Source organism: Indicator indicator, chromosome 7 (assembly GCF_027791375.1).
Source record: "Indicator indicator isolate 239-I01 chromosome 7, UM_Iind_1.1, whole genome shotgun sequence".
NCBI classification, from domain to species: domain Eukaryota; kingdom Metazoa; phylum Chordata; class Aves; order Piciformes; family Indicatoridae; genus Indicator; species Indicator indicator.
Window position 1 is genome coordinate 39,362,602 of NC_072016.1, and position 14,914 is coordinate 39,377,515.

General features: G+C 50.7%; 1 protein-coding gene across 2 annotated transcripts in view; it reads left to right on the forward strand.

Moving 5' to 3' along the window:
• PCDH15 (protocadherin related 15) overlaps positions 1 to 14,914 on the forward strand; it is a 320,955-nt gene that overhangs the window by 268,348 nt on the left and 37,693 nt on the right. For both annotated transcript variants that reach the window (XM_054382646.1, XM_054382647.1), the window contains 2 exons: positions 705 to 845; positions 2,093 to 2,205. In XM_054382646.1, coding sequence (XP_054238621.1) covers positions 705 to 845; positions 2,093 to 2,205 — 254 coding nt within the window. The remainder of the gene's footprint in view (positions 1 to 704; positions 846 to 2,092; positions 2,206 to 14,914) is intronic.

Below are 14,914 nucleotides of genomic sequence, written 5' to 3' on the forward strand. Positions count from 1 at the left end.
GCCAATGGCATCCTGTGCTGTATCAGGAAGAGTGTGGCCAGCAGGAGCAGGGAACTCATCCTGCCCTGTGCTCAGCTCTATTTAGGCCACACCTTGAGTGCTGTGTCCAGTTCTGGGCTCCTCAGTTTAAGAAGGATACTGAGAAACTTGAACATGTCCAGAGAAGGGCAATGAGGCTGGTGAGAGGTCTCAACCATAAGCCCTATGAGGAAAGGCTGAGGGTGTTTAGCCTGGAGAAGAGGAGTCTCAGGGGTGACCTCATTGCTGTCTACAACTACCTGAAGGGAGGTTGTAGCCTCCCTTGGTTGGGGGTTGGTGTTTTCTCCCAGGCAACCAGCACCAGAACAAGAGGACACAGTCTCAAGCTGCACCAGGGGAAGTTTAGGCTTGGGGTGAGGAGAAAGTTCTTCACAGAAAGAGTAATTGGCCATGGAATGGACTGCCCAGGGAGGTGGTGGAGTCACCATCCCTGGAGGTGTTCAAAAAAGGACTGGATGTGGCACTTGAAGCCAGGGTTTGGTAATGAGGTGCTGGGTGATAGGTTGGACTTGATGATCTCTGAGGTCTTTTCCAACCTTGTTGGTTCCATGATTCTAAGACAAGCAGGCAGTTGTGTTTGTGATGATCTGCTCAGCACTGCTGCTTTCCAGCCCTTTGCTGATGTGTGAAAATAAGCTGGAAATGGCTTTGCTTTTGCCTTCCAGGGCACAGCAGCAAGTCGAGTCCGCTACAGAGTCGACGTCGTCCAGTTCCCCTACAGTGCCAGCATTTTTGATGTGGAGGAGGACTCAGGACGTGTGGTCACCAGAGTCAACCTAAACGAGGAGCCAAGCACAGTCTTTAAGGTATGGACTCCTGGAGCTGGCTCTTGTCAGTAGACAGTGCCTGCATTTGATGGAATTCTTTTTACCTTCCTGTTTCTCTGTGTTCCTTTGTATTAAATAACCCCAGAGTCCCAGCATGGTGGAAGGGGCCGCTAGGGATCATCCAATCAAACCCCCCCTGCAGGGTCACTCAGAGCAGGGTTGCCCAGGGTCATGGAATCATGGAATGGTCTAGGCCAGAAGGGACCTCCAAAGCTGTCCTTTACTCCATCTGCAGTGGGCTGACCTCTTATCCTTTTGTTAGCAGATAGTTGAAAACAGGTGGAACTGTTTGTTCCAGCAGAGAAGCACAGGTTAAACACACAAAGGGAATCACTTGCAGCACCTGAGTCTGGCAGTGTGTTTTGGACAGAGGTGGTAGAAGATTGTTGTATTTGAACTCCACTTTACTGTGTTTCTGGAAACTTTTGGTCAGACATCACTTCTCTCCTCTACATTTTGTTCTTCCACAATGTATCATTTGAAGCCAAGGAAGTCATCCAATTTCACAGAATCACAGAATGCTAGGGGTTGGAAGGGACCTCCAGAGATCATCAGGTCCAACCCTCCTGTCAAAGCAGGATCACCTAGGGCAGGCCACACAGAAACACATCCAGGTTGGCTTTGAAAGTCTCCAGAGAAGGAGACTGCACAACCTCTCTGGGCAGCCTGCTCCAGGGCTCCAGCACCCTCACAGTAAAGAAGTTTCTCCTCATGTTGAGGTGGAACTTCCTGGGTTGCAGCTTATATCCATCATTTCTTGTCCTACTACTGGGTGCCACTGAAAAGAGCCTGGCCCCTTCCTCTTGACACCCACCCCTCAGATATGTGTAGATCTGATAAAGTCCCCTCTCAGCCTTCTCCTCTCATGTTTCTCAGTCTTTCTTTGTAGCAGAGATGTTCAAGTCCCTTCATCATCCTTGTAGCTCTCTGATGGACTGTCTCCAGCAGGGCTCTGTCTGTCTTGAGCTGGGGAGCACCAAGCTAGACACAATATTCCAGGTGTGGTATCACCAGGGCAGAGTAGGGGAGGAGGAGACCTTCCCTAGACCTGCTGGACAGACTTTTACTAATGTACCCCAGGATCCCATTGGCTCTCCTGGCCACAAGGGCACATTGCTGTCCCAATTTGCTAGGAAATGAAAAGGAAGTATTGCTGCAAGTCAAAATACAATAAATTCTAACAAATGTCCTTGCCTCTACTGAGTGATTTTGTGCATTGTTTCTAGCTAGTGGTGATTGCCTATGATGATGGAGACCCTGTGAAGCTCAACACCACTACTGTAGAAATTGCTGTGCTGCAGCCTTCGGTGATCCCAAGGTTCACACAGGATGAGTACAGGTAAAAGATTTATTCCTTCACATCACTACTGCTGGGTTTACAGCTGGAATGGCTTCCTGTTTGAAAGTGAGTCTGAGATGAGCGGGCTACAAAAATCAGAGATTCATAGAATCCCAGGTTGGAAGGGACCTCAAGGCCCAGTTTTGGGCTCCCCAGTTCAAGAGAGACAGAGACCTGCTGGAGAGAATCCAACAGAGAGCCATGAGGATGATTAGGGGATTTGAAATCTCCCCTATGAAGAGAGACTGAGAGCCCTGGGGCTGTTTGGTCTTGAGAAGAGAAGACTGAGAGGGGATCTGATCAATGTCTATAAATATGTGAGGGGTGGGTGTCAAGGGGAGGGGGCCAGGCTCTTTTCAGTGGTATACAGTGATAGGACAAGGAACAATGGGTTCAAACTAGAACATAGAAGATTTCAACTCAACATGAGGAGAAACTTCATTACAATGAGGGTGACAGAATCCTGGAACAGGCTGCCCAGGGGGGTTGTGGAGTCTCCTTCTCTGGAGACTTTCTAAACCCACCTGGATGCATTCCTGTGCAGACTACCCTAAGTGCTGCTGCTCTGGCAGGGGGGTTGGACCTGATGATCTCTTGAGGTCCCTTCCAACCTCTGATATACTGTGAAACTGAGATACTGTGAAGGCTCAGTGTAAGAATAGAGTTGGAATGAGCTGGCCCAGCACCCTGTCAAGCTGGGCCTTGAAACTGCCAAATGTAGGGGAATCCACCCCCTTCCTTGGGAGTTTAATCTGTTGTTGTTGCATATAGCTCAGCTCTTGCATCTTCTGCTCTTCACTCTGGCTCGTGGAAGGAAATAGGACACACAAAAAAGGTTGAACCAAAGCACCAACCCCCCCTGGGTTGTAACAGCTGGTAATAGTAACTCTGCTGCATCTGGAGTATTGTGTCCAGCTCTGGGCCCCTCAGTTCAAAAAAAAAAACCTCAGGGAACTGCTTGAAAGAGTCCAGCACAGAGCCACAAAGATGATTAGGAGTGGAAGATCTTCCTTACTAGGGGAGCCTGAGGGAGCTGAGGGCTCTGTATCTTGGGGAGGAGGAGCCTGAGAGGTGACCTCCTTGCTGGGGATCAAGATGTGCAGGGGGAGTGCCCAGAGGCTGGAGCCAGGCTCTGCTGGGGGATGCCCAATGGCAGCACAAGGGGCAGGGGTGGAAGCTGAGCCATAGGAAGTTCCATGGAAACAGGAGGGAAAAGTTTTTCCCTGTGAGGGTGCCAGAAGACTGGACAGGCTGCCCAGGGGGGTTGTGGAGTCTCCCTCTGTGGAGATATTCCAACCCCACCTGGCTGTGTTCCTGTGTGCCCTGCCCTGGGTGACCCTGCTCTGGCAGGGAGTTGGACTGGATGAGCTTTGGAGCTCCCTTCCAGGCCCTAACATTCTGTGATTCTGTGATTCCTGAGGAAATAAATTGGATACTGCTCTGAGGAGACAGCAGTTAGTGCTCCCCAGCACAACTAGGAAATGACACCCAAGACTTTTTTTATTTGCAGCTCCCATTTACCAAAGTGAGGCTGGCAAAATACCACAGAGCTGCTGCTTTCTCTGCCAGCCAGCCTTTCCCTAATCATATCAGAGAGTGGTGCCATTTCAACATCTTAACAGGTTGTCTCCAGCTGATGAGAGCTGGACTGCAGGTAACAGTGACAGTGAGGAGAGGTTTGTTTGAAATGATCTTCTCAAAAGCTGTTGTAAATGTCAGTCATGTGGATAAATGAAGAATGTTGTGCATTGGAATTGCAGCTGGAGTCACTGAGCCTCTAAGGTTAAGTTTCCTGCAGCCTGAGTGTGTTTCCTCCAGTTTGCAATCAGAGTGTGGCCAGCAGGTCAAGGGAGGTTCTCTTCCACCTCTACTCTGTGCCCTAGTGAGGCCACATCTGGCAGACTGGGTCCATTTCTGAGCACCCCAGTTCAAGAGACACAGAGAACTACTGGAGAGAGTCCTGTGGAGACTAAGAAGATGCTGAGGGACCTGGAGTGTCTCTGTGAGGAGGAAAGTGCCCAGGAGGCCAAGAGAACCAGTGGGATCCAGGGATGCATCAAGAAAGGGGGGTCTAGCAGGTCTAGGGAAGGTCTTCTACCTCTCTACTCTGCCCTGGTGAGGCCTCACCTGGAATACTGTGTCCAGTTCTGGGCTCCCCAGTTCAAGAAAGACAGAGACCTGCAGGAGAGAATCTAACAGAGAGCCACAAGGATGATTTAGGGACTTGAGCATCTCCCCTGTGAAGAGAGACTGAGCCCTGGGGCTGTTTTAGGCTTGATAAGACTGAGAGGGGATCTGATCAATGTCTATCAATAGCTGAGGGGTGGGTGTCAAGTGGAGGGGGCCAGGCTCTTTTGAGTGGTGCACAGTGATAAGCCAAGGAACAATGTGTACAAACTTGACCATAAAAGATTTCAGCTCAACATGAGGAGAAACTTCTTTCCAGTGAGGGTGACAGAGCCCTGGAACAGGCTGCCCAGGGGGGTTGTGGAGTCTCCTTCTCTGGAGCCTTTCCAAACCCACCTGGATGCATTCCTGTGCAGACTACCCTAAGTGATCCTGCTCTGGCAGGGGGGTTGGACCTGATGATCTCTTGAGGTCCCTTCCAGCCTCTGGTATACTGTGAAAGGCTGAGAGCCCTGGGGCTGTTTGGCATGGAGAAGAGCAACCCTAGAGAGGCTACCTGATCTAGTGGAGGATGCCCCTGCTGACTGCAGAGAGAGCTGGACTAGATGACCTTTGGAGGTCCCTTCCAACCCAGCCCATTCTATGATTCCATGAAAAGATGTGCCAAGGTCTGTGGTTTGTTTCCCATTCAGGAGGAAATCTGTGAGGTTGGGAATTAGAGGTTATGACTCGGTGTAAATGCAGTATGGCTTTGTAATTCTTTACTAACAACAGTGCTCCCTGGGTCAACAGAGATGGGGAACTACTGGGGAGAGTCCAGTGGAGGTTATGAAGATGCTGAAGGGCCTGGAGCTGTGAGGAACAAAGGCTGAGAGCCCTGGGGCTGTTGAGCCTGGAGAAGAGCAACCCCAGAGGGGATCTGAGCAATGCTCAGCAAGAGCTAAAGGAGCTGTGGGGGGCAAGAGGCTGGGGCCAGGCTCTGCTCAGTGGTGTCCAGGGACAGGACGAGGGGCAATGGGTACAAATGGGACCCCAGGAGGATCTGTCTGAACGTGAGGAGAAGCCTCCCTTTGCTGTGAGGGAGGTTTCTTGCTGGAAGTGGCAGGCATTTCCCAGCTGCCATAACGGATCTTTGGGGTGAATGTCAGCACCCAGTGATGGTCCTGCTTACCAAACTAGCAACTGTTGGATGTGGATACTGCAATTTCTGAAGGACTGAGAATCAGTGGCTTTGGAGTGGATTAGTATTGATCTTTGCTTGCCTAATTATCATAATCAGGCTGAATCCAGCCTTGTTTTCTAGCTGTTTGAGAAGCTTCATCTCTGTGTATTAAAAGGGAAAAAAAAGGGTCACAGCTGATTAGTTTTGCAGACTAAAGCTGCAGCTTCAGCTTGTATTACAAATCAGAAAGGAATACAGAAAACCAGGAGAGAGGATGCCAGATGGCATGATCAGAAAGGCTGAGAGGGAGATCAAAGTGCAGCTCTGCCTTGAGCTGCTGCTGTGGCAGCTCCTTGCTCCCTCAGAAGTCCAGCAGTGCATTAGGGTTTCTGCTTGGAGCCCTTGGGTTGATTGTGGTCTTCACAGTAGGCACCAGGCAGTGAGAGGAAAGTCAGAGATTTCCATTCCATTCACTGTCTCTCTCTTTGTATTATTCCTTCAGCTGGGGCACATTAATTTAGTTTCTTCCCCCACCCCCATCACCTTCTTTTTTGGCTTGTAAAGACTTTTAAATGCTAATTAAATCATTAGCAAAGTAAATTATACTGCCAAGCAAATTATACTGGAGACTTCTAAATGCCAGACATCTAAACAGCAAAGGGAAGCTAAGAGCTGTGAGAACCATACAGTGCAACACAAAGCAGTTGCTTTATAACAGGTGAGTGATAAAATACAGAACCATAGAATTGTTTCAGTTGGAAAAGACCTCTAAGATCCTCCAGTCCAACCTTCAACCCAACACCACCATGGCCATCAAACCCTGTCCCCAAATGCCATGGCCACAGGCTCCTTAAACACCTCCAGGCATGGGGACTCCACCACCTCCCTGGGCAGCCTGTTCCAATCCCTGACCACTCCTGCAGCAAAGATGATTTTCCTCAGCTCTCTGGCACAACCCCAGGCCATTTTCTCTCTTTCTATCACCTGAGAATAGGGAGTAGAGCCCTACCCCCACCTGACTGTAGTCTCCTCTCAGGGAGCTGTAGAGAGCAATGAGGTCTCCCCTCAGCCTCCTTTTCTCCAGACTAAACAATCCCAGTTCTTTCAGCCACTCCTCAAGTTCCTTCCTAATGACTACAGTACACCAGAAAGAGATCTGCTGCAACCAGTCCACTCTTACAGTAGGAACTAGCAAGTGGAGACTGAGCAGCCAGCAGCCTGGGTGCAGCGTGCTTCCAGATGTTCCTCCTCCATGCACTCACTGTTAGAAGCAAACCAGCTGCAGCCAGCAGGTGACAGAATCACAGGATGGTTTAAGCTGGAAGGGACCTTAAAGATCATCTAGTTCCAACCCCCCTACCATGGGCAGGGATACCTTCCATTAGGCCAGGTTGCTGAAGGTGCCCCATCCAGCCTGGCTGGAGCCTCCACAACTTCCCTGGGCAACCTGTTCCAGTGTCTCACCACCCTTCTTCTCCCTGTTTCATCCAAACCTAGCTTCTTCTGTTTTGAAGCCTTTTCCCCATGTCCTGTCACTAAATGGTTCATGAAATGTCCCTCTTCACCTCTCCTGTATCCCCTTTCAAAGGGGGCTCCCTGGAGTCTGCTCTTCTCCAGGCTGAATAAGCCCCAACTCTCTCAGCCTGGCCTCACAGCAGAGAGCTTCCAGCCCTCCCAGCATTGCTGTGGCCTCCTGGTCCCACTGTAACAGCTCCATGTCTCCTGTGCTGAGGATTCCAGAGCTGGCCCCAGCACTGCAGGTGGGGTCTCAGCAGAGCAGAGGGGCAGAATCCCCTCCCTGCCCCTGCTGCCCAAGCTGCAAGGCATCAGCCCAGGACACTGATGGCTTCTGGGCAATGAGTGCTCATTGTGGCTTTCAGCTCTTTATCCACCAGCACCCCCAGATGCTTTTCCTCAGGACTGTTCCCCATCCATTCTTCCCCCAGCCTTTATCTGGGATTGCCCTGACCCAGGTGCAGGACCTTGCACTTGGCTTTGTTGAGCTTCCTGAGTTTGGTGTTGGCCTTTCAGTCAAGTCTGTCAAGGTCCCTGTGTCATCTGCTGCAGCAGCTTGTGACGATGCCACCTGAGGTACTTGCAGGCCATTAGCATAGGGCCAGGTGGTTCCATGTCAAGCTCTCCTTTCACACCTTCTCAGGACATCTCTACACCCAGCTCCCGTGGACCTCTCTCTAGTGTATCCTTGGATAGGAGCCTAAGTGTCTCCACAGCACTTCACCTGCTGCTGCAGGCTCTCTCAGGGTTCCTCTAGGATCACAGGATGTTAGGCGTTGGAAGGAACCTTTGAGGATCATCAAGTCCTCAAAGTCCCCAGAGCAGGATCATAGAGTCCAGCACAGGTCACACAGGAACACATCCAGATGGGTCTTGGAAGTCTCCAGAGAAGGAAATTCCACAACCTCTCTGGGGAGCCTGTTCCAGTTCTCTGTGACACTTACAGTGAAGAAGTTCCTCCTCATGTTGAGGTGGAACCTCCTGTGCTGGAGTTTAGATCCATTGCCCCTTGTTCTATCCCAGGGTGCAAGTGAGCATAGGCTGTCCCCTCCCTCTTGACCCCCAGCCCTCAGATATTTATAAACATTTATTAAACCCCCTCTCAGTCTTCTCCTCTCCAAACTAAACTGCCCCAGGGCTCTCAGCCTCTCCTCACCAGGCAGTGCTCCAGGCCCTTCAGCATCCTTGTAGCTCTCCCTTCGTCATTCCTTGTAGCCCTCCCTTCATCATTCCTTGTAGCCCTCCCTTCATCATCCTTGTAGCCCTCTCTTCATCATCCTTGTAGCCCTCCCTTCATCATCCCTGTAGCCCTCCCTTCATCATCCTTGTAGCCCTCCCTTCATCATCCCTGTAGCCCTCCCTTCATCGTCCTTGTAGCCCTCCCTTCATCATCCCTGTAGCCCTCCCTTCATCATCCTTGTAGCCCTCCCTTCATCATCCCTGTAGCCCTCCCTTCATCATCCTTGTAGCCCTCCCTTCATCATCCCTGTAGCCCTCCCTTCATCATCCCTGTAGCCCTCCCTTCATCATCCCTGTAGCCCTCCCTTCATCATCCCTGTAGCCCTCCCTTCATCATCCCTGTAGCCCTCCCTTCGTCATCCCTGTAGCCCTCCCTTCATCATCCCTGTAGCCCTCCCTTCATCGTCCTTGTAGCCCTCCCTTCATCGTCCTTGTAGCCCTCCCTTCATCGTCCTTGTAGCCCTCCCTTCATCGTCCTTGTAGCCCTCCCTTCATCGTCCTTGTAGCCCTCCCTTCATCGTCCTTGTAGCCCTCCCTTCATCGTCCTTGTAGCCCTCCCTTCATCATCCCTGTAGTCCTCCCTTCATCATCCCTGTAGCCCTCCCTTCATCATCCCTGTAGCCCTCCCTTCATCATCCCTGTAGCCCTCCCTTCGTCATCCCTGTAGCCCTCCCTTCATCGTCCTTGTAGCCCTCCCTTCATCATCCCTGTAGCCCTCCCTTCATCATCCCTGTAGCCCTCCCTTCATCATCCCTGTAGCCCTCCCTTCATCATCCCTGTAGCCCTCCCTTCATCATCCTTGTAGCCCTCCCTTCATCATCCCTGTAGCCCTCCCTTCATCATCCCTGTAGCCCTCCCTTCATCATCCCTGTAGCCCTCCTTTCATCATCCCTGTAGCCCTCCCTTCATCATCCCTGTAGCCCTCCCTTCATCGTCCTTGTAGCCCTCCCTTCATCATCCCTGTAGCCCTCCCTTCATCATCCCTGTAGCCCTCCCTTCATCATCCCTGTAGCCCTCCTTTCATCATCCCTGTAGCCCTCCCTTCATCATCCCTGTAGCCCTCCCTTCATCGTCCCTGTAGCCCTCCCTTCATCGTCCTTGTAGCCCTCCCTTCATCGTCCTTGTAGCCCTCCCTTCATCGTCCTTGTAGCCCTCCCTTCATCGTCCTTGTAGCCCTCCTTTCATCATCCCTGTAGCCCTCCCTTCATCATCCCTGTAGCCCTCCCTTCATCATCCCTGTAGCCCTCCCTTCATCATCCTTGTAGCCCTCCCTTCATCGTCCTTGTAGCCCTCCCTTCGTCATCCCTGTAGCCCTCCCTTCGTCATCCCTGTAGCCCTCCCTTCATCATCCTTGTAGCCCTCCCTTCATCATCCTTGTAGCCCTCCCTTGGACTCTCTCCAGCAGATCCCTGTCCCTCTTGAACTGGGGAGCCCACAACTGGATGCCGTATTCCAGATGAGGCCTCACCAGCTGCAGACTTTAACTGCATTAGCAATGTGGCTTCTTCTCTGCAGAGATCCTTGGTTGCCCTTGTCATGGATATTAAATGTGACTTTGAGAGAGCTGACAGCAGCAGTGCCTGCTGAAGTGTTTTCCAAACCAAGCATTCTTTGCTTAGTCCATAGAAATGCAGAGTGGGAAGAGGCCAAAATCCCAGAGAATGCAGAGCCTGTCACACTCAGACGTTCAGCTGCCCTACCTCACAGCTCTCTTGACCTTTGGCTGCCAGGGGAGGACACTGCTGCTGCTGCTCTGCCTGCTGCATCTCCCTGGGGGGGGTGCCTGGCAGCTGGATTTTGCTGGTTCTCCAAAGCTCTGCTGGCAGAGGAAGGTCCAAGCACTGAAGCTGATGGACACATGGGATGGTAGTCAGCAGCATACAGACAAGGTCTGAGCTGCCAGTTCTGCTGTCTCCCTCCAGCTGGAGGGACAGCCTGGAGAGAAATGGTTTGGAATGATAGGTACAGAAAGTGATGAGGACAGGGGTTTAGAATTTGAGTACTGGGTTCCGTTTTGAGCTTCTCACTCCAAGGAGGACACTGAGGGTGTGTGGAGTGTGTCCAGAGAAGGGCAACAAAGCTGGGGAAGGGTCTGGAGAACAGGGCTGGTGAGGAGCAGCTGAGGGACATGGGGGTGTTTAGTCTGGAAAAAAGGAGGTTGAGAGGAGATCTCATTGCTCTCTACAACTCCCTGAGAGGAGGCTGGAGGTATGTGAGGGTTCCTCTCTTCTCCCTAGTATCAGGAGAGGAAACAGCCTGAAATTGTGCCAGGGGAGGGTTAGGCTGGAGCTGAGGAAATATTTCTCTGCTACAAGAGTGGTCAGACATTGGCACAGGCTGCCCAGGAAGGTGGTAGAGTCCCCATCCCTGGAAGGGTTTAAGGAAACTGTGGCCCTGGCACTTGGAGACATGGTTTAATGGCCATGGTGGTGGTGTTGGGTTGAAGGTTGGACTCAATGATCTTAGAGGCCTCTTCCAACCAAAACAGTTCTCTGATCCTACATCCATTCTCACCATTTATTAAGGATTTTAATGGTGACTATGATCTCCTCCTGTTTCACATGATCACAGGCTCACAGGATGTTAGGGGTTGGAAGGGACCTCTGGAGATCTTCCAGTCCACCCCTGCTGCCAGAACAGGACCATAGAATCCAGCACAGGTCACACAGGAACACATCCAGACAGGGCTGGAAAGGCTCCAGAGAAGGAGACTCCACAACCTCTCTGGGCAGCCTGCTCCAGGGCTCTGGCACCCTCACAGTGAAGAAGTTCTTCCTCACATTGAGATGGAACTCCCTATGCTGTAGTTTCCATCCATTGCCCCTTGTCCTACCCCAGGGTGTTACTGAGCAGAGGCTGTCTCCTCCCTCTTGACCCCCAGCCCTCAGATATTTATAAACATTTATTAAATCCCTCTCAGCCTTCTCTTCTCCAGACTAAGCCCCAAGGCTCTCAGCTTCTCCTCATAGGCCACATGCTGCAGTCCCTTCAGCATCCTTGTAGCCCTCTATTGGACTTTCTCCAGCAGATCCCTGTCCCGCTTGAACTGGGGAACCCGCAACTGGATGCAGTATTCCGTGTGAGGCCTCACTAGGGCAGAGTGGGGGAGGAGGAGAACCTCCCTGGCTCTGCTGGCCACACTTCTGAATGCAGCCCAGGACCCCCTTGGCCTTCCTGGCCCCCAGGGCACATTGCTGTCCCATGCAGAACTTGTTATCTACCAGGGCTCCCAGGTCCTTCTCCACAGGGCTGCTCTCTGATCTGCTTTAGATGATCCTTGTCTGGCAGGGGGCTTGGACTAGATGATCTTCAGAGGTCCCTTCCAATCCTACCCTTTCTGTGATCTCCAACAATAAATCCCTTGGGGAAATCCAGTGAGCTTCTCTCAGCACTCCTTTCCCAAGTTATTATTTCTCTTGTTCTGACGGCTCCACCCAGTTCACCTCTTGGTTGAACTCCAGGGCAAGCCATTGATCCAGAAATTTCCATTTCTTTCAAACAAGCAATGTCAGCCCTTTAATTTCTTAATTAACAGCTCATAATTAGAAGCACTACAGATGAGTGGAGACCAGATGTGAAGTGAACCTCAGATGAATACAAAAAGATCGTTTTTTATTTATTTTAGCAAGCCTGTCCTCTTTAGGAGTGGGTTCTCATTTTAAACCAGAGAAGGTTCAAAGGGACTTGGAATCTTTTCCTTCCTTTGTTAATTGATAAACATCACATCCTCACAACTGAAAGGTCATCACTACCTGCAGGGTGCTGCTGAAGCAGGAAGTGAAACCATGACTGAGAGCTGCCTGCTCGTTACTGCTGGTGGGCACATCAGGCAGGTGTGCAGCCATCACACAGCCCAAAAAGAAGTGCAGAGCTGCCAGCAGTTTCCTCGTAGTATCATTTTAATCTCTCCCCAACCTGTTTCCAAAGGACTGGGGCAATGTCTCCTGTTTAGATTGAGAATAAGTTAATAAGGTGGGGATTACAAAACCAGAGTGATCTTTATTTTCCCTTAAACCCCACCCCAGAATGATGCACAAAACTGATTAAACTCCTTTACAGCTGTAATACAGCTTCCATTTGCTTCCAGACTGAGCTAGCCTGGTTACAGTCAGTGTGGGAGGGGGATTTCAGCTCTCACACTGTCACACCAGAGTGAGAGCAGAGCGAGTCCAAAATGAGTGCCAAACCTGATCCCAAAATGAGAGCCAAAATCAGAGAGAAAAGGAGAGAGCAGACTGCTTCCTGGACACTCTGTTTAAGGCTTCCCTAGGCAATGTGTCCAGTGCCAATACATACCAGTCCAGAGAACCCAGCCAGTCACAGTTCCAAATTCCAGCCTGGGCTTCCCCCACAGGGGAATAATGTGAGGGACCTCAGCTCCTGGCAGGAAGAATGGAGCCTTTTGGTCTGCCACAGGTCACACAGGAACACATCCAGACAGGGCTGGAAAGCCTTCAGAGAAGGAGATTCCACAGCCTCTCTGGGCAGCCTGTTCCAGGGCTCTAGGACCCTCACAGTGAAGAAGTTCCTCCTCATGTTGAGGTGGAACCACCTGTGCTGGAGTTTCTATCCACTGCCCCTTGTCCTATCCCAGGGTGCAAGTGAGCAGAGCCTGTCCCCTCCCTCTTGATACCCAGCCCTCAGATATTTATAAACATCTATTAAATCCCTTCCAAGTCTTCTCCTCTCCAGACTGGAAAGCTCCTGGTCATCCCTCTTCACAATGGTTGAGAGAAAAGTGCAAATCTTGAAGAGGAATGAGTTCTTCCAGGGAGAGGAACAGCTTCATCTGGACATGCCTTAGAAAATCAGGAGTGGTCATTTCTATTTAGATATATCAGTGGTAATTGGTCCCTTTTAGCTATTGATGGGCAGTGAGAAGATCCCCTCTGAGAAGTTCCCCTCTCAGGCTGCTCTTCTCCAGGCTAAACAACTCCAGGTCTTCCAGCCTTTCCAACTCCATTGGACTCTCTCCAGTAGTTCCCTGTCTGTCTTAGACCAAGGAACCCAGAAGCAGACTCAGTGCTCGAGAGGTTTTTAAACACAAGTTCTATGAGGAGCAGCTGAGGGAACTGGGCTTGTGTAGTCTTTGGAAGAGGAAGCTGAGAGAAGCCTCATCACCCACTGCAACTCCCTGAAAGGAACTTGGAGCAAGGTGGGGGTCAGTCTCTTCTCACAGGCAGCAAGTGACAGGACAAGAGGAAATGGCCTCAAGTTGTGCCAGGGGTGGCTCAGGTTGGATATTAGGAAAAATTTCTTCCCAGCAAGGGCTCTCAGGCACTGGCCCAGGCTGCCCACGGAGGTGTTAGAATCCCAAACCCTGAAGGTATTTGAAAGATGTTTGGATGTGGTTCAGTGGGAGTGGCTCAGCAGCAGTGGTGGGATTGTGAGCTCTAGGTGAGGAGTTGGTCTCGATGATCTCAAAGGTCTCTTCCAACCTCAACAGATCTATGATTCTGTGTAGCCTCACTGTGCCACAGTAGAGGGGGAGGAGAAACTCCCTTGACCTGCTAGCCATGCACCACAAGAAACCATTGGCCTCCTTGACCATGAGGACACATTGCTGGCTGAAGGACAACTTGCTGTTCCCCAGCACTCCCAGATCCTTCTCTGCAGAGCTGCTTTCTAAGCAGGTCAACCTCTCACCTGTACTGCTACAAGGGCTTATTCCTCCCCAGGGACAGGAGCCTACACTTGTTCCTTTTTGTGACTGTGTCCTAGGTTGTGCTAGATGGAAAATCTTTTTTCTTTTCATTTTTTGCATCTCCAGTGATCCTGACAGCAATTTTCATGTCTTCATGTCCTTCACTTTAATTTAGGAAGATTGTTGGAATAACACAAATGCTTTATGCCTGATGACAGGGAGTTCACAGGCACAAAATGTAACATTTGCCTTAAAAGATAATAGGTTCTGACAGGGGTTCACTGTAACACTGCCCAGCCTGGCATGTCATCTGTTTGGGAGATAAAGGCCTTGAGAAGGTCAGAATGTCTTGAAGGAATGTGAGAACTGAGACAGAAAGTGAGGATGTGAAGTACATGATCCTGGTCAGAATGCTTTGCAGATAAGCTGCTGAGAAAATACATCTAATTAAGAGGAAAATTTTCCATTCCTTTAAAAAAAGAATCTCTATCTCTCTCTGACAAACTCTTCAGGTTGCTGCAGTTGCACTTACTGGAGCAGGCTGCCCAGAGTGGTGGTGCAGTCTTCATCTCTGGAGACAGAATCACAGAATCACGGAAACATTCAGGTTGGAAAAGCCCCTCAGGATCACCAAGTCCAATCCAGAACCCTCCTCTACAAGGGTCACCCCTAAACCATATCCCCAAGCACCACATCCAAAGGACCTTTAAAGACCTCCAGAGCTGGTGACTCCACCACCTCCCTGGGCAGCCTGTGCCAATGTCTGACCACTCTTGCTGGGAAAAATGTTTCCTACTGTCCAGTCTAAACCTACCCAGTCACAGCTTGAGGCCATTCCCTCTTGTTCTATCACTGATTACCTGTGAGACATGCAAACTCTGCCTGGATGTGTCTCTGTGTCCTTTCCATGAACCTGCTTTGGCACAGGGGTTGATCTCCAGAGCTCACTTCCAACCCCTGAGTCTGTAAAACCTGAGAAATTGATCATTTATGGCTCAAAAATGTGTCTGAGTCCTTTATTT